The sequence below is a fragment of the Ammospiza nelsoni genome, chromosome 3 (genome assembly GCF_027579445.1).
Source record: "Ammospiza nelsoni isolate bAmmNel1 chromosome 3, bAmmNel1.pri, whole genome shotgun sequence".
NCBI lineage: Eukaryota > Metazoa > Chordata > Aves > Passeriformes > Passerellidae > Ammospiza > Ammospiza nelsoni.
Genome location: NC_080635.1, coordinates 26,385,119 through 26,405,114, shown reverse-complemented (window position 1 = coordinate 26,405,114; position 19,996 = coordinate 26,385,119). Strand labels below are relative to the sequence as shown.

Genomic DNA, 19,996 nt, shown 5'->3' with positions numbered 1-19,996 from the left:
GGAAGGGAACACTTTGATTCACAACTTATTACCTCACTTTTTATTTTTTTTAAAGAGCTAGATAGGTCTGTTTTAATGGTTACTTTCTAAGATGAAAGAATGTACAGCATGTTTTTGATTAACAAGGGAGGTAATCGGGAGGTAATGTTTTAAGTATGAAACAAAAACATAACCTCCCTTTTGCCTCCCTCTCTCTTTTTCAAAGACCTGTAATCTCTTCAGAATGATCTAGAATTGAGTTACCTTATGTCCTCTCGTACCATGGCACTGACAGTGTTTGTTTATTGTGAAATGTTCTGGGCCAAATGCTCTGAAGGAGTAAAATGGGTATTGCTTTATTAACTTGAATACTTTTTCACTAATTGAAAAAAATTGAATAGTTACCTTCTGTTTAAGAGAGTGACTTTGTAATCTTTTAGAAAGTTTTATAAAAATTACCTTTAAAACTTAAAACAGTGTAAGGTTTTAAAACCTTATTGGATGTATGTGCCTTGGCTTCTGCTTGACAAAACTTAATTCTTCATGAAATTTCCTTTTTAGAAGTTCAGCAAATAGATTTCAAAGCAGTGCTGCTTCTAGGTGTGTTATGTTGCAAGAAATGTGAACATCTTCCCATGAAATTAACAGTTATTAAATAGACACCGTTTTCATGGGCAGAATTTTGTAATCTGTAATGCATCTTCATGGAAAATGGAGGAGTGAAATTCCCAAGTGCCCTGATGCTGTTTCCAGTCAGAGACCTGGGTGGATGGCAGAGGGAAGCACTTTACAGCTGTCCTCTTTCCCTTTCTGCCCTTCTCCATCCACCACTCTGGACTGATGGGGTTTTGGTTTTGTGCTTAAGAGCTTGTCATTGATGTGCAAGGATGATCACTGTGACTGGTAGGTAATGATGGACACTAAGATGCAAGGGAAATAAAACTGTATGTGGTGAGGAAAAAGTTTCTGTGGGATGGAGCATTGTCATTTTTTAATTAAAAAAAAACAAACCTGTAGCCATTCATAACAGAATGTTTAGGGAAGGAGACAGAAAATTCTTATCACTTATGAGTTTAGAAATAGATTGATCTGGGTTTAGTTTGGCTTCCTAGCAAGCAGAGCAGTTGACCATGAATTCTGAGGCTCTCTCTGAGTTTCAGTTGTGTCCTACTATTTCATAAATGTGAGAGAGCTCACTCCTTAAGGAAAAGAACTCAGATGTAGTAGTATTAATATTGCAAAAGGAAGTGTGAATTTGAATTTTTACCAGTCAGTTATGTTACTTGCATATACGTTGCTCATTTGAGAAAGTTACTCTTTGTTGACTTGTGTTAATAAGTTTGATTGCTCTGTATTGTGTTTGATTATGTGAAATTATATCCAGTCTGTCAGGTGACTGGTTCTGTTCCACTGTAGCCCTGCGACAAAGTCTGTATGGGCTACATAGGAAGAGAAGCTCAAGAAACAGGCCATTGGTGAATTTCTAGTAACCAGATATCCTCAATTTGTTTGAGAAGAGCTTGGTGGAAATAATTCATGTATATATATTTTATAAGCTGAAATTGCTGTTTATGTAAGTTTAAATGCAGATTTGCTGGTGTTTGTTTTGTTTCACACATGTGCATTTATGTGTGTGGGTTTGGTATATCATCCTGAGTCTGCCTTGAAAGCAGCCATCTGATTTTCTGTAGGCTGAGCACTGGTATCTTTTGGTAAGTGGCCAGACAAGGTAGATGACTGTGCTGAGTGTACTTCCTCTGCCTTTCTCCTCTTTTCCCTGTATTTTAGTGTGGCATGGCAGCGCTAGAAGAATTAATATTAAAACATCCCTGGTTTCAGCTGTCATTTCTGTAAGACTGGGAATCTTACCAGGGGTCTGATGATAAGGAAAGAGCTTTTGTGGGAATGTCTTTTCATAATAGATTAAAATATCCAACAAGCTGTGTGCTGCAGCCTTGTTGTATTACAATAGCTCCTTTTGATTACAGTTCTTTATGAAAGCATCTCCCTGGCTTCCCTTTTCAATTGCACATCTTCTCAGTCTTTGGTCTCTGGTTTTTAAATTTGTTTTGGGATTTTTTTAGTTCCTATTGTTTGTTTAGTATAAGTGCTCAGCATTATAACTGTTTGCAAATACTGCATTATATGGAATCCCTGTGAGGCTGGGAGCAGGCTCTGACTCACTGGAATGCCCTGTCCTCCTTGAGGAAGCTCATGAGGCTGGCCAGTCATTGCAAGATGAAGACAGATCACCCCTTTTATTATGGGCAAGGTTCCCAAAACATGGGCTGGTCTAGACATTTGGAAAAAAGAAGCAGTGTGCACTCCTAAAGCATACATTGTCTTTTAGATTTTTATTATCTTTTATCTCTTGCTTGACATCTAAAGTGGAAATTTTGCATAGCTGGAGGAGAAGGAGGGAATGACAGGAATTAATTTCCCCACTAAGCTTGTCACTAATGAATTGGGACTGTCTTGGAAGTCTCCCATTTCTAGTTAGTCTATTCTCTGTGCAGTCCTGATTGCATAGTGATTAATACTGATCTCTAAAAATATTTATGGGTCACTGTAAATATTTATTAATAAGAAGAGTTTCAGTCCTTTTAATCCTTTTAGCAATTTTAAATAAGTTGTAAACAGGCTGTATTTTTTTCCAATTTGGCTAAGTTAAAATTGTAATGCTAGGGAAGAATGCAAAGGTCTTGATTGGCAGTAGGCTGCTCAAGACCTTCTGAGCTACTAAAACTCTTTATTAATCTTGTACATTCTTTACAGTATTCCTGTCTTTCCTCTGGAACTGTAGACAGATGTGTCATATCCAAGTCATGTTGATGGGAAAGAACAACCCTTAGGTATTTGTTATTAATTTTTTATTCCAGTTTTCACTGTTTTCATCAGTCATTGGCAGATTATTGTCTGAAGCAGTTTAGGAAATATGCACAAACTGCAGGGAGCTGTCAGATTCATGGGAAATAAAGGGTGACACTTAGCAGAAAGGCATTCATGAGTACTGAGAGTAATTCTCTTTTTCCAATGTTGCAGACTCCTGAAGAGGACTAGTGGCTGGGATCCTGGGTTAAAATGTGATGTGTGTTGAATTTGTTGTATGCTTACTCGAAACATGATCCTGTAAAAATATGATTGGTGAAGTAATTTTATTATTCATTTATATACTTAAAATTAACCAGCAAGTACTCTAGTGGTCAAGATAAGTATCCAAAAAATAACATTTAGCTTATTCTGGAAAAGTATTTGCACGAAGAAATATGAAAATAGAGAGAAATAATACATTGACTATCCAGACAATGATACAGGGAACTAAGTATAATGATATTTTAAAAAGGCAATATTCTTTAAAAAGAACAGTCTGAGTTTGAGAAGAGTCAATACTGGGAAGGGTTTTTGGTAATGGCCTAGATACTTTTGGTGGGATGGCTGAAAGGGAAGTGTCTTTGAGAACCCAGATCTTTTGGATGTTTTCACAGGTCTGATGATATGTTTTTTTAAATTGCTCATGTTGCAGTTTTGCTTACAGTCATCTGAAGCTTTGAAAATCATTGCAAGGTGCTGAGACTTGATTTTTCCATTCAACTTCCCTTTCACAGAGTTCAAAATAATGACAGAGTTGTTAAGACAGAAAGTAGTCTTTGTTTTGGTTTTTTCCCAACTGTTTGGATAGTAAGTGGTGTGTTTTTCTGTCTGTTATTCTGCAGTTGTGAAACATCATGGTAACTATTCACAAATTAACAAAGTAGAAGTATGATTGTGAATGAAATTGTCTTTTACATGACCTTGCATTAAGAGCAGTTGTTTTTTTCTCTAGAGTGCTGTGAACCAAAATGGAGGCTCTACCCTCATGTAACTTCAGTGGTAGCTAAATAAACCTAGAGGCTTCCTACCTAGACAAACTCTTTGAGATTTCTTGATGGGATTTCAAGAACAGATTCCATTTAAATTGCGTCAGCATGTTCCATAGGAAATCTCCATTTGACAAGAACATATTTCTGCTTCTCTGAAGTTTATACACAGCATTAGTAATAGTTTTCATAGACTCAGATGTGAGGGATCCTAGGTGTTTTGGCTTGCTAAACCACAACAATTCAAGTTTCTGATGTTGATTCAGCTTGGTATCAGTTGGCCACTTGTTTACGTTAACCTGGACCTTGGTGACAAGAAGAGAGAAATGTCTATAATTTTTCCTTAGAAAGGCCTTGGAAACATATGGAGAAACAGCTCCTGGCAGAGCTTGTGGACAGCTTTCACAAATAAAAGCCTGTGTACTTTGCCTACATACCTTCTGCAGTATTTATGGCTACTCTGCTTCATTAAATGCTTGTGGAAAATACTGCCCTTACAAAAACATAGGGTTTTATCTTAATTGCCCAAGTTGGAAGAATAAAATACTTAACACAGTGTATAAAGAGACTAGAAGTTTGGGCAACCATTAACTTCACTTTAAAGGAAATAGATAAGAATTTAGAGGATTAGTACTGCATAAATAATGTGAAATTAAATTTGGCTTGTTTCTGTCCATGGTTTTTGTTCAAACACTTTCTGAGCTATATGTATGTGTCGATTGTAGATCTAAAACCTCCAGCAAACTGCTGGTAGTTCTGTAATATTTTCCTACTCTTCAGGTAAATAATGAGAAGTTATATCAAGTCTCAGGTTTTTCTGTTTTTTTTTTGTTTTTTTTTTTTTTTAATCTTAATCTTGGATTAAAGAACAAAACAGGCCAATTACAATACAGGTTTCCACAGAGAAGTAAGTTTTTAAAATTAAATGCTATGGAGACTTTAATTGCTAAGAAACATGAAAAAACAAAATGGAAAATGGTTGCATTTCCTTAAAAAAACCCCATAAACCTAAGAAAATCAATAAATGAACCAAAGAAGCTGTGGGTAACATGTGTAGTAAATTATCATTGGTATTGCAGAAACCTTACTCTCCCAGTAAGAAATAGGTAGTATCCTGCTGATTGATCTACATGAAGAAGTCCAAGTTGTTTAATTGTGTGGAAGCATGAGTGTTGCTTTTAATTCTATTTTTGGACCTCACTTAGCTTGGAAGCCTGTCACACTGCATTTGAAGTTACTAAAGGTATTCCTTTAGGAGGTAATTTGAAGGGGAAAAAATGAACTGGTGTATAATCATGAGGAATGCATACAATGCTCTTGAATCTTAATAACCAACTTCTTGTAATAGGAGCTGAATCTGTTGCTAAATACTTTTCTCTCTGAGCTTTGACCAGAATCCATGTTTTCCCCTGCTCTAATTTCTTGGTTTTAATTCTTGCTTTAGAACTGATGACATAACTGGGACTGTATAGCTGTGTCATGGAGGAAAGGCAAAATCTCCTTCTCGTACTATCTACCTTGTCCATACAGAATCAGACAGAAGATTTACCACCATTTTTTCTTAGTATGCATTTGTTAGGACCTTGTGGCACAGCTAGCTGTGAGGATTCAAAGAGTACCATGTATGTGATTTTTGTTTATTTATATATTTCAATCACTTTTATCTTTGAAAAGCCCTGGTGCCTGTTAAAAGGCTTTAACTTGCAGGCAGAGGTGATTAGTTTGAATTGCAAAGCCTCTCCTGCCTCGTGCTGGACTCTTCTTCCAAGCTCTTTGTGATTGGTAGGATACTTGCTTTGACTTAGAAGCTCAGAGGCCCCTTCTGCAGAACACTGGCTGTTTTCATTAATTAGCAATGACTTTGTTAGTAAAGCACAGATGGGGTGACAACAGCCAGTAAAACCTGGAAATAGACATTCTTCTCCCTGTTAGTCCTTCTCACAACTGTAGGAATTTAGTATAATGAACGTATTCTCAGCAACAAGTGTATTTTTTCAAATTAATTCTACTCATTTGTTCCTGTGACCTTTATCTAAAAGGTAATCCTTATTTGCATTGTTAATTTGGGTAATATGAAGTCTGTTACTGGGGAGAAATGAAAAAGGATGGAAAATAAGGACATAGGGAACACCTGCAGTTTTTTTTTCTTTGTTTTTTTTTTTTTTTTCCAGAAGAAGCTTAAGATATTATTATTTACAGCTAGTGTTCTGTTGTTTGCAGCCAGAGTAATAAATTAGATACTTTGATGTGTGCAGAGGAGTAGGGAATCTTTGTGCCTTATGAGAGCTGGTCATGAATCACATCAGTTGGGAGGGTGGTTCAGGATCTGAGTGTTGGAGCTGGAACGGAGCACTGGAAATGCATTGAATTGAATCTACGGTTACACGGAGCGAAACCTTCTCAGATTTATTGACTTTTTGTTCTTGATCATGGACTGTTTCAAGTAAACATGTTTACATCCAGTTCCTCATGCACATGCACCTAGATAAACAGTTCAAGTGATAAACTGAGTTCAAGGTGAAATACTACAGTTGTTAATAGCTCTCAGGATTGAATAGAAGTGTATCACATGAGGATTTTGCAAGTTCCGTTCTTGTTGCTGCCTTGAAGTGTAATAAAATTTGGCTGACATAATGTATGTTTTTACATATGACAACATTTTAGATAATTCCTAGATTTTGAAGTTGACTTATATCAGACCTGCATGTAAAAGTAGTGTCACAGAGTTGAAGCACTTCCCCTCCACTACCCCCAAGCACCTTTCAAATCCAAGGAGATGGAGCAGTTTTAAATGCAGCTTTGCACACACATCCATGCCGTCCAAATGGGTGCAAGGCTCCATTGCTGGTGTTTCCTGCATGGAGGAAGAGCCTGCAGCAGAATTGCATTGTGCTGTTGCCAGGTGAAGCGCAGAGCCTGTATGGTGAAGTGTTTGGAGGTCCCTTTTCTGCCAGTACCCCCACAAGACAACTGCTGTCACATAAATGAGACTCATCTCAGGGATGGCAGTGTGCTAAACTGCTGCAGGAGGAGTAACCTGAATGGTTTCATAGCCTTAAAATGTTTCTTTCTGAAGCTGCTGGGTTTTGCTGCAGATAGAAACTAAGTTACTGTGATTACCAGAATTGTGCAATAATATTTCTTGATGCAGTTTGTGAGATTGCTTCCCATAATGGTTGCTAAATTCAAGATAAAATTTTTTAACAATACAGGTAATAGACTCAGTGTTAAAGTATATGGTTTAGAGCTTGAAATAACAATGAGCAAAAAATTGCTGGATTTGGTTGGAACGTTATTTTCGTGTTGCTTAATTGTTTTATTTGCATTCAGTCTTTCTATCCCTTTTTGAGAATTGATCCTGTTTAGTTTTATTTACAGGTGAGAGGTTAAATGTAAGTGGGATCCAGTAAATATCAAAACTCTCTGTTTTAGGGTGCTGCTAGAGGATGGAAAAACTAGTGCAGGTTTTGACATTCTCCTGGCAAACTTCTTGCATGATTCAGGAATGAAGCCAAGTGCCTTCAAAACATGAGAGATGTACACCTAAGTGCCTTCAGGGTATGCAGAAGTTCAGGGATAGGTCACTGGTGGTGACTTGGCATGACATCTGGCTTATGCATGTGAAATGAGGAGTAGTTTTGAAATATTATCAGTGCTATTTCTTGCTGGGGGATGGGGATTGAAAACAATTGATTTTCTTTGAGTGTTAGATGTTTAAACAAATATTTTCAATAAATGAGAAGAAACAGTAGGAATTTTAACCCCTGTCAGATTTGGGAAGCTATTTGTTGATGTGAAATACCTTCCATGTGTTCCCATTTACGTTCCTATAAAGCAGATGCTTTCTTGTTCCTAAACTTTTGTGATGCTTTTGTTCCTTAGTACAGACTTTATGGGCCTGCTGTTCTCAGGGCTCCCACTAAGGAGTGAGTCCCTGCGCCCTGGAGTGTGAGAAATGTGCATGAGTGTGCAGCAGCTGTGTAGGACAGGGCCAGGCTGGGGGCTGGCTTGCCCTTTGGGCACGTAGGACTGTGGCATTGCATTTCCCTCAGGCACAGAAAGTTGCAGAGCCGGGTCCATGGCATCCTGGGGGAGCTTTCCATGACTATGACTGGGCACCTGTGTGGCTTCTCTGCAGAAGGACTTCAGACAGCTGAGAAAATTTTGCCTGTAACATGAAACTATTTTCTTCTTTCTAAATATACAGCAGTCATTTCTATTTTCATTATAAATTTGATAAAATAATAGAGTGGAACAAAATTTGGCATATAAAATACTATATCTCCATATATGTAGGTGCATGTATTGTAAGTCTTTGATGTTTTTACAAGACAAAAAAGTTAAAGACAACAAACATCTGATTAACTGCATGGAGCTAACAGTTTAAGTCAAATTCATAATACATTTGAATGTGATTAGTAAGTAACATAAACATCCAGAAAGAAAATGAATGAATGAATGAATTAGTTTATTAAAAATATGTAGTAATTCATTGCATTGTGTTTGAGGAAAAAAACTCCTCTTGAAGCATGTAGTGTTAGAAAGTACCCTTGCACAAGTTAGAGGAAAGCCTGGAATTTTACCCATTTTCCACTCCTCCTGTGGAAACATGACAGATTCCTTGGGATCTGTAAAAGGTCATAAACAAAATTAAGAAAATGTGTTTCAGCAGTGCTGAAAGAATGGTTGCAAATAATCTCTGCTTAGGTTTCAGTTTACTGTGGAGTAGAATTAAAATGTTTGTTATTAAGAAAAAGGAAGTTCTTTCAGGAACAGCCAAACTGAATTTCTTCTTGCACCTTGTCAATATAGGATTGAAGCTTATCCCTGTGGCAGAGCTTCTAATTGGTACTGTTCTCCTTTAGCATCCTCTTGTGAAGGATAGCAAGTCTGTGAAAAGGAAATGTAAAGATGGTCTTTGTAAAAATCATGATAGAACATCCAACCATATTTTCAAGGCTGAAAATTGCTTTAAAAACCTGTGGTTCTGGGGGGTAGTTCCTCTGTCTAGATCCTCTGAAGGAGATCTGTGGCTTTCAGGCATGCCATGGCATAATGTATCTATTTCAGTTAAGACTGTTTAGTTTCTTAGTCTTCAAAACCCTATCAATTTGGTTGCTTGTTCAAGATGGAACTTGTTCTCTGTATTTCTTTCACGTGAACTAAAGTAAACTACTACTTTGAGTATTGATTTAAATTTGATACAGATACTTGAAAATTTAGACTATCTTTTAATTTCTTTTAATTTTTAAATATGTGGGTGTGACACTGCAGAGTTTTTTGGATTTGTTTTTTTCAGCAAAAAACAAAATCATTTTGGCAGGGGATAATCTCATCTACCTGGGATTGTGTAAGCTGAAAAGACATAGGAAGCAATTGAGGGAAGGGATGAGAGTACTGGAGTAGGGAAGGCCATCGCTCAAGTCATCACAATCATCTAGGAGGTAGCAGAGCAGAACTTCAGCCTTACTGCATTTTCCATCACCTATGACATTTGGCCTTTCATGTCTAAACCCTATAGGTAGTTTCCTCTGTGTGGCTCAATTATACCTGCAATACCAAAATTGACACATGCTGGCTTTGGAAGACTTAGTCTAACCTACTTAGCTAATTAAGGACTCCTACTCATGTAAATTCAGTATACGTAGTAATAAAGTAGAATATGACTGGTTAATGTGTTACTGTTACTCATTCTCCATGTATTTTCATAAATCTACAGCTAGTCACCAAAACCTTAATAGCACTAAAGATAAAGGATTCTTTTTGGCATTTGCTTTATATAGAGTCTTGCATCTTAGCAGTTAATTTTAAATAAAAAGTGGGGGTTTTTTAATACTAATTATAAATAATGGGAAATTATTTTAAAATTTTATTTAATGTCTAATAATGAGACTTCTATTTCTGCCTTTAAATGTATTCTGAAAATCAGTGGGACATTTGGCCCAAAGTTCAGTAGACACCATGTTGTGTTCTCATGGAAATGTCTGATTAACTACATGGAGCTAACAGTTTAAGCCAAACTCATAATACACTTGAATGTGATTAGTAACATAAACATCCAGAAAGAAAAGGAAATAATTGCATTATTTCCTTTTTGTTTTCTTTTATGTAAACACCAGAACTTGTGAATGACAACAAATCCTCTGGTGTAGCTCTGGTGTGACTTACCTTTCACTATGGCAAGACTGTATATTGAATTTGTGAGAAATATGTTTTGGTTTCTTTGCCCTGTCCTTTGTCCTGTTGTGGGCAGCCTGGTGGCTTACTGGATGGCCCGTGCCCATGGGGTATGTGTGGTTTCTGCAGGTGTGGGCACAGCCCCGTGTTCCGCTGCCGGGAGATGTCGGGCCGGGCCCTGGTTCCCTTCCTTGTGGCCACTGAGGTTCCTCACACGGCGCTGGCCCTGCTGCGGGGGCTCCCGGACTCTGCTGCTCCTGGCATGAGGCAGAACGCTGTTCATGGAACCCTGCTGCAAGTAAGCTTGTTTTGCATTCATTTGTTTTTGTTTTGGGAGTGTTTTTCATCTTTTTTTTTTTTTACTGTTGGGGTTTTAAAAAAAGGTTTTGGTCATACTTGACAGCCAGATAACATACCATGAGTTGTGCTTAACATTCACACGTTGTCAAAACATAGATGAAGACTGCTTTTGAGTTTATTCTGCCAGATGATAAATGTGGAATGCACATTTCAGCTGTCATTTGAAGGCAGTAAGCTGTAAGTAGTAACATTTACATTTCATATAATGTTTCATCTCCAGAGCTTAAAGTGCTTGAAAAGCAAATATCCCTATCTGAACGTATTTACAGAGAGATCTGTGTGACTTGCCCAAAATGATTGAGCACATCTGAGGCAAAGCTGAACTCCGTGCACCAATAGCATTGTATATATATTCAGACTTGCTACTGACCCACATAATTATTTATCACTCCATTTGCTTTTCCTGCTATACCAGCAGCTTTCTGTCAGTGTGCTGTACAAGTTGTGGTAAGCTTTATACTGTTGTATTCTGGAAACATTCTGGAGAACAGCTCACTTATCAGAAATTTCTTCATTCTCCATATATCATTCCCCTGGTTTATGGCAGTCAGTTCACTGTGTTTCATTTTCAAGCTATCATGGTAATAAGTTACTGATTTTTATTGCCTGTTTTTCACAAGCAGCCCTCCAACAAAGCCATATTGTACACGATCGGCTCTATTGGTCTGTCTTAGTTGGCAAGCTTTCTAGGGACGTGTTCCCACTGTCAGCTCTGTGCTGGGGTGTGTATGGTTGTTTTGATTTGGGTTCTAATTATATCTTTTCAGGCATATTATTTCCCCTTAAAATCAAGACTTTCAGGAAATCTAGGAAATGGGTGAAGTCCCTCTAGAGCTGTTCATGTCACCTTTACCTATAAAGAGTTTCAGGCAGTTGAATCTGGATTTGAATGACGTTTGGTCACAGTAGAGGGTTTTGCAGGGTATGGGATGGGCTCCTGCTCAGGAAAGCAGTTGGTGCACATGATACCTTCAGGGGATACATGCTGTTTCTGTATGGGAAGGGGGGATTGCCATCCTCACATTGGCTGGCAGCCCTGCTGTGTCACAGCTCCTGAAGGGGTAGGAAGAGAGGGTTCTTCCAACAGTGGGAATGAAATGCTTCCTCAATCCAGAATGATTATAGCTACTCATGAGGGTATGGACTGGCACTAGCGCATAGAGTTAATTGCCTTCTTTTCAGTTACCTGGAGAAGAAAGATAGTAAAAAATAATAATAATGGAGGGTAGATATGAAAAAGCCCAATGATCTAGTTTTTTAATTCAGTGTTGCTAATGAGATCTTATGCATAGCTGTAGGGAGCTTTCCACACCTATGAGGTGGGAGATAGTCCCAGAGTTTTAACCTGATTTTTCATCAGTTTTGAGCAGTTGCTAGGAGCTACTTCTTCAATTTGTACTGCACAAGGAGAGACCATGCTGTCAGAGAATTATATTCTTCCAAAAAATGTCAGTCTTACCATAACAGTTCAGTGGTTTGGTTTCTCACATTTGTCATGGGCTTTGCTGTTATTGCTTATGAATCAAGGGTACTCAAAATCTTTAATTAATGTTTAATTTAATTTAGTGTATGCCTGACATGTATGACAACTCTCTGTTGCTAATTTAAAATAAGAAAACATTCAGAAGAAATATTTTAGGGTGGTAAAGATGTGCAAAAAATGGAGGCAAGGCAGTGGTGTTTGTTGTAGCTCCAAATTACCAATGCCAGGTCGTTTAAGCTGTAGTTAGCTCTCACTTTTGGTAGGCAGTACAGAGAAGGAAGTATTGTGACTTTTTAGGGGTTGCTAGATGCCTGGTTTCAGTTTCCTTTTTATCAGTGTTAATTGGGACTTGCAAATCTGCTGGTAAGGCCTATTGAAATGTAGAAATATGTTATGGGGACTATTGGTTAAAGCACTATTTCTCAGAAGGCTTACTTGAAGAGATGGTGATCTGGCAGTGTTTGAAACTATTTGCGCTGCTTTTCCATGACACAGTGGAGGATTTATCATCCTCCTTGATATAAAAGCAAGACAAAAATCTCTACTAAAAAGAGCAAGTCTGTACAAAACTCACTAAAATATACGTTTTTCCAGCAATACAAGGCCAATATCTTATGAAAATGGAATTCAGTAATTTGATTTGTTCAGTGACATGAAAAGCTACTAGGTTCATTGCTCGATTTTTTTTTTTTTTTTTTTTTTAATTTCAGTATTCATGTACTGTCCAGTTCTGAAAAGGAAGGCTGGAATTATTCAGAATTAGGTGGCAGTGCTAGATGTAGTAAATTATGAAGGTATATTTCAGTTATGTTTCAGAGTTATGTAATTTATAGAAATATAATTCAAAAACAGTTCAGCATGTAGTGCTTGTCCAGACATGGCTTGGTTTTCAAAATGCTGAGGTTGCCAAGACGTGCTTTTTTGACAGTGGGTGTAATGTGTTGTGTTCAACTTGAGACCTCTGCATTATGTGAAAACATGTCCTTTTCACCATAGTGTTTTAACTGTGGCTCGATTTGCAGAGGAATATGAATGTCCATGAGGATAAAATAATGTTATGCTTTACAGGTTTTACAGAATAATTCTTTTCAAGAATTATGAGGGGGTGCTGCTGTTTTCTAACACTTGGGGAGCTGATGATATTCTGCAAGAAGCAGTTCTGCATCATAAGCAAATGCACTGACTTAAATAAGGCAACCAAAAAATGTTTTCTATGCTTAATGTTTCCTTTATGAGTACAGTTTCTGCTTTGCTCCATAAACCAAATTGGCATGGCTTGGGGGAAGGAAATAAAGTTTGTAATTCACAAGAAAATGCAAACATTTTGTACTAGCTTTCTTGAATAAGGAAATCTTTCTGGCTTGTTTTGTTTTAAGATCTCAGCTTTTTACGTGATTAGCTGAAAGGAAGATCTCATCCAGAGCTTTATGTAGGGACTTCTGAAAGAGTATCAAAATTTGACTAGGGAAGCCTAAAGGCTTGTGTATCTTTGACTTTTAGCAGTTGCCAAGGAACTTACAAATATTTAGGAAGTTTGTGAGGTTTCCTTATCAGAGTATCAAATGTCTTTTGACCTTCTGCCTCTTGGATTGGAATTTCTGCAGTATATATTCAGTCTTTCCAGAAAAAAAGGAGAAATGTAGAATGAGCCAGGCAAGGCTGCCTTTTACCTTCACTCCTCACTCAGTCATTCCTTGGGGGTGATTGAGTTCCAGCAGAGCTCCTCTCCTTGTTTCCTCTGCTGCTTTAATCAAGGTGATGACTTTTGTCACCAGTGCTCTCTTGGAGGCCTCTGGGTTGCTTGCATGGTGCTGTGTTGGTCACCCAGCAGCTGCCAGGGTGGTTGAAGCCCCCCATGAGGAGCAGGGCCTGGTGACACTAGGCTGTGTCCTGCTTTGTTTGGCAGCTCATAGCAGACACCCCCTGCAGTGTCACCCCCAGTTCAGTTCTTATCTGTGAGCTCCCAGCTGGCTCATCACCCACCCCCAGGCAAAGCTCTGCCATTCCAGTTGTTCTGCCACAGAGAGGTCTCCCCCATTTTCTCATGTCCCCTACCTGTCCTTCCTAAAGGACCTGTGTCCCTCCATTGCCTTACCCCAGACATGTCAGCAATTGTATCTTGCCTCAGTCATCCCAGCAGGATCACAGACTGCATCTGGACATGGACCTTTTAATTACTCTAATTCTTTAAACCCTTCCTCTGAGTGCTTCAAAGTGAAAAAAAGTTACAGGGACTCTATAAAGATTTGTCCAGAAAACAAGGCAGCACCATTAATTCATCTGGTTGATGATTAAAAAACCCTCCCAAATGCATAAACTTTCAGATTGGTTTGCCAGGGAGAGCAGATGTTAGACTTCAGCTTTTGTTTTTATCTTGAGAGAATCAGTTAACATGATTGATGCTGGATTTCAAAGCCTGTATGATGTTCATAGATGGAGAATCCAGTTGTTTTTAGTACAGTGGAATAGCAATGGTATGACTGGTGCTTTCAATCACAGTTCTGCACTCATTAGTTTCCAGAAATCTTTTTCACATTTGTATACTGGAAAAATCTGTACTCCAGTGAGAATGTATATACCCTTAAATGCTGGTCATATCAAGAAGAATCCATTGGGCAGCTGCCATTAATCATGAGCAGACATAATTACTGTTAAGGTTTATTTGTTTTTCAAATGAATGAATCTGCACATCAATTGACTCATTGTCTTGTTTTATCAGTTTGATCTTCACATTCACTTTGGCAAGCTTACAGTTACATATTTTCAGAACACAGGGGATTAGGTCAATGAAAGTTATTAAAAGAGACATTGTGTTTTCATTAACTTGTCTGTGCCTTGTTCTGAAATGTTGAAGGTGCTGCCTTACTTTCTACATGCTGACAGTGTCTAGCTTGAGCTTGGGATACACACTAGGACAAACAAGTTTGCTTCTCTTATTTGGCCATTCTATTTGAAGAGCTTTTTGCAATCTCTTTGCATTTTTAAAGCGTGGATTAGGAGGAAGGAGGATTCAGTGACTTCTCCCTCATCACTTGCTGCTTATATATGGAGGGGACTACATGACTTTGTCTGTGTGCTTCCATTTGCTGCCTTCACCAGGAGATAGATTGCACAATCCAAAATAAAGCTTTTATCAAAAGTTCCCAGCTTTTTCCAGCACATACCATTGAAGAACATTTTTTTTCTGGAATCTGCCTTGGTCATGATGAGTATTTACATTTTTGGTGGTGCTGTGTACAAGCAATCAAAAAACTACATAGAGTAAAATTAAAAAAAAAAAAATCCTCTGCTGGTCTAGCATGTTCTTGCAGGTGGATCCTTCCTGTTGTGATTGGTTTTGGTCTCTGCTATAACTCAAAAGTCACAGAAATTCTGCTTGCTCTGCTGTGGTCCCCAGGAACATTTCTGTCTGTCCCCCATCTTCTCATCTGAGGCCTGGCTGGTAGCTTCTCTTCTCTTTGCTGCCATCTTCCCACTTAACTCCTGTTACTTTGTCACTCCTACTGATTTGTCCTGAGATTTGTTCCCTGAGCATATGCCAATGTTTTGCATTGCAAGAGAAAAACTGTATTCCTTCTCTGTGGGGATCTGTTCTTAAAGACATACAAAATAGAACTGGCAGATGAAATGGAGAATTTGTTATGCTTTGGTGCAGGGTTAAACTTCATGAAGGTAAAAATGGAAAATCACTTACTTAATATTGCTTTGAGTTTTAGCAATCAGCAGTCGTTTGCTCTTCACAAATTGTTATGCTTAGTATTCAAACTTTCTCCAAAGTTAATTTTTCTCCACAAAATTCTGTGGTGCTAGAGCAGCCAGCTGATTCAAAGTGTGTGTTTGTGTGTGTGTGAGATTGATTTTTCCTTGTTTGTTTGTTTTTTGTGATCATTAATTCAAACAGTTCTGTTAGACATATGAATGCAATGTCTCATGCAAGGAATGCTGTTTTGAGATTTTGAACCTTTTTTGTTTAGTTTTTGGAACAAGCAACACTTGCATCTCAAATCTGAAGAACAGAATGAGTCACATTGACTCAGTTGCATGTGACAGAAATTAGACTTATAGGAGATATTTGGCTTCATAACTCTTTACATTATTTAACATTCATTGTAAAAATTAAACTTCCTACTGACTTTATTGGGTCAAGAAGTTACCAGTAACTTTTCAGGGAATAGCAGCATCTTATAAAACTAGTTCCATCTCTCTGAAAATTCTTAAAATGGAAGAATCTAGAGTCCTTGTATTAAAAAATAATAATATGATTGAAACAGTTTCATGATTGCATAGTAGGTTTTTCTGTACAGGACTTCTATCATAGAATCATGGAATTGTTTGGGTTGGAAGAGACTTTAAAAAACAGGTTCCAACCCTCAGCCCTGGGCAGGGACACCTTCTCCTGCACCAGGTTGTTCAGAGACCCATCTAGCCTGGCCTTGAATACTATGAAAGTCATGTACTATTTCTTTTTTTTTAATATTTCTGGAGTTTATTGAATACATCAAGATTTGTGCAATGGTAGAACTTTGAATTATGTGTATCAACTCTTTGGGGTATGGTGATTCTTTAAATCTTAATGGAGAGCGGGAAGAAGGGATTTAAGATTATTTAATTGATTTAAAGGATGGTTGGAGCCTTCATTAGAGCAGCAAGAAAATCAGGACAAGAACACAACCTTGTAACAGCCATACTGGGTCATGTAAAGATTTGAGTCAGGGTGCTCCCTCCAGCAAGGACTGATAGCACAAGCCTAGGAAAAGGAGTAAGACAGATAAAGCAGCTGGAGAAACATCTGCATGTGCTATCTTAGCTTCCAGCACTTTTGAGCCAGAGATGGATGGATATGACTTTTTGGAAGATAAAAATTCAGTACATGGTTGTAGTGATGAAAAGCAGCAATTCATGATGAAAACATCAGTATGTTAGGCAGTTTAATTATCTGGCAGAGTTGTATTAAGACAGGTTGTTGTTGATGCAAGTAGTCTGCTTAATGAATGCAGATGCCTCTTTCCTTCCTTTGAGGAGGAGGATTTTAGCTGAAATGGCTCCAAAGGAAGGTCAAGCTTTAGGTATTTCAGATTGTGATCACTCTTGTGTTTTATGAGTTTAATACTTGAATACTTACTCAGAGGACTAAATGCAGTTTAAATAATATGAAAATAAAGCAGGGAAGAATGAGGCATGAAGGAGAACTCACAAGCAGTCACTGGACCTGCCCTTTATTGGACTGAATAGGTAATAAAACCCCATGGACTCTGGTGACTAGGGTGTGAGAATATGAGGAGACAAGTCAAATATGTTTTGAAGGATTCTGATCCTTGTTGCTGGGCAAAAGAGAGAGGTGCACTATTTATGAGTTTCACCTAAAAATCCTTAATGTGAGTTAGCAGCAGTGTTGGCAGTGACCATATTTTTTTCCTCTTTTGTTTTGAAGACAGAGGATCTCCAGATTCTGAGGGAATGATTGTGGAAGCAGTGTATTGTTTTCTTGGCTTTATTCAGTAGCCTAGAAACATTGTCTATGGTGAATTACATTTTGTTTGTCTTGGCAGTAAAGTTTGAAGTGTAGCAGTTCAATGTTGGCTTATAAAAACTCAATCTAGTAAACAAACCTTGCATTGTCTACTGATCAAAGAAATAAACCTGCTAAAATTAAATGTTTTCCAGGGAAACTTCCTTTCAGCTGTTTCTCTTCTAACCTCAATTTCAAGATAAGCCTTACTTTTAAGATTAGTACAAACAAAAAAGAAATACCGATGTCAGGTTGGAACCATCATTTATATGGAGCTGGCAATAACAGAACAGTTGTCTCATTTCTTTATGTTGTAAATTTGTATTGACTGTTATGTAAGGGTACACTGATAGAAGAAGGCAGTGAGCATTTGAGAATGAGATTTGTATCTATGAATGCAACAGAAATACAGCTGAGTTCCAGGAATGGGAGGAGGCAATCTCTGAAAGAGAGTCATTGATGAGATCTTGCCAGAAGTTTTCTTTCAGCTGTTTTTTTAATTAAAAAAAACTGAGAAAAAGACACGTAATCCGACTGATTGACTGGGCAGCCCTGCTGGTTGTACACTGCTTTGAAGTTGCTTTAACTGTAATTAGTAATGCTCCCAAATATTGTCTCTGACTTCCTAAGACATGTCACCACTTTTCAGAAGGACATAGATGTACACAGCTCTTAAAACTCTATTAGGTCTCTTCAGTTTCTGCAAAATTGAGTTCCCTCCTACAGCAGCTAAGGATATGCAAAGATGCTGTTGTTTTAAACCTTGTGGGGTCACCTCTTTCTAGTGAAAACAAAAAAAGACATGGTTTAGTACAGAATAAGCAACATTTATCAGTCAGTGAAAACAACTACTGTTTTGATTGAGAGGTAACTGTAATAATGATTACTCTGGGTAGTGCCAGGGAGAGCCTGTCAATTGTCCCCTCTGTGCAGGGAGAGAGATGCCTTGATGGATGCACTGCTTCCCTCTCTCCCATATCCTAGATTTTGACACTTGTTACTCTGATTATGGTAAGCAGTTGCTTTGCAAATGTTTTCGCCCTGCTGTTGTAGTGCACCTAGTTCCACTCCTTTATGAATAAAAGCTCCTGCAGCCTTGCTAGCAGAAGTTTTGGGTGCCTGTGTGTGTGGCCGTTTGATGTACTCTGCCTGGTGCTCAGTTACAGCCATCCATACAACCTGGCACCTCTAGTTGTGTTTGTGGATAGTAGTGCAGGGACTGAAAACACTATCTGTGAGTGTGGTTACATAAAACAACTTTAATTAGGTGTTAATAAAGAGAAATCCTCTTTATAGGTACAGTTTTCACAGTGAATATGTTATTTTGTCTTTAAATGATGGACATGTGAAAAACAACTTTCAGCACAGTGTTTTGCTTTTCATTACTGAAGTCTTCCTGAAGAGAGTTGAACTATTCTAGGCACTGGCTGAGTAATTTGATTTAGACCTCCCAGAGCAAGAATTGAACTGTTGTGAAGTCTGAATTTTTAAGTGTTCCATTCTGTGCATATTTCTTGCACCTGTTTTGCATTATGAATCTATAAGTATCCCTCATGATTAGTCAGGAAAGCAATCCTATCACTCTGTCGCTGGCAGAGGATGTTTTTACAGTTGGGAAGGGAAAAGCTGAAACTTGTAAAGCTTACTGAAGATATAATATTCTCCTAGGTGGTGCAGTGGATTAATTTAGTACTCCATGGAGTTCATTTTTCATCTCCCAAAACATATTTTCCATCCAACCCACACAGGATTTTTCCCCTTCCTTTTGATCTAGGAACCATGTCTTTAAAATTTTCAGAGCCAGATGAAAGACAATTCTGAATACACTTTATGGATATACTTTTAAAAATACCCATCCATGATAAGTTCTGACTGCTTGAGGATGTATGAAAAATTCTTACATACAGTGAGGCCTTTTTACTATTCTGTGTTTACAGAAGTTCAGGTTATAGTGAGAAATAGGGGAAGGTGCCTTCTGTGTTTTTTGGAAGCTCTCTCAGCCTGTTTACAAAAGAGAAGAATATTCTCCATGAAAAGAAGAGAAAGCTGGGAAAACAGGCTTTCAAAAGAATGCTGGGTGAGAGAACTGAAATGAAGATGGATGAGTGTTTGTAAGTGGGTAACTACTCAGTAAAGACTTAACAGTGTTGAGGACCAGGATGCAAGAATCTTGAATAGTGGAACAAAAAAATTGAAAGGAAGAAAGGAGGAAAAACCTGGAAATCTAAGGAAGTGAGACAAAATAAACCAAAACAAGAAGACACTTTTCCAGTGTGTGAAAATATATATCAAGGGTGTTAATGCATCAAATCACATAGTGTGCTTTCTCTGTCTTAACCAATTTAATGCATGTTAATTGCTTTGGTTTTTTAAAATGTTTGTATGTCACAGACATTTCTTTCAGTAGTGTTTCTTAATACTGTTTTTTCTTGCCTTTATGTATTTAGGTATTTTAAAATATCAGCATTTTTGAAGTAGATATTGTTGTGCTAAAATTTGCTAGGAATATTTTTCACATGGCTGTTTGACTACTTAGTGTGTTGGTTTTTTTTTTACTGAGGCTCTAAATGGCTGAATCTGAACTTGAACATACTCTGTAAATGTGTTCCTCTGGTTTTGTTCCTCCACTGG

General features: G+C 37.9%; 1 protein-coding gene across 1 annotated transcript in view; it reads left to right on the top strand.

Annotated features, from left to right (window-relative positions):
* THADA (THADA armadillo repeat containing) overlaps positions 1-19,996 on the top strand; it is a 151,720-nt gene that overhangs the window by 54,661 nt on the left and 77,063 nt on the right. The window contains exon 29 of the mRNA XM_059469077.1: positions 10,143-10,311. Within this exon, the coding sequence (XP_059325060.1) occupies positions 10,143-10,311 (169 nt within the window). The remainder of the gene's footprint in view (positions 1-10,142; positions 10,312-19,996) is intronic.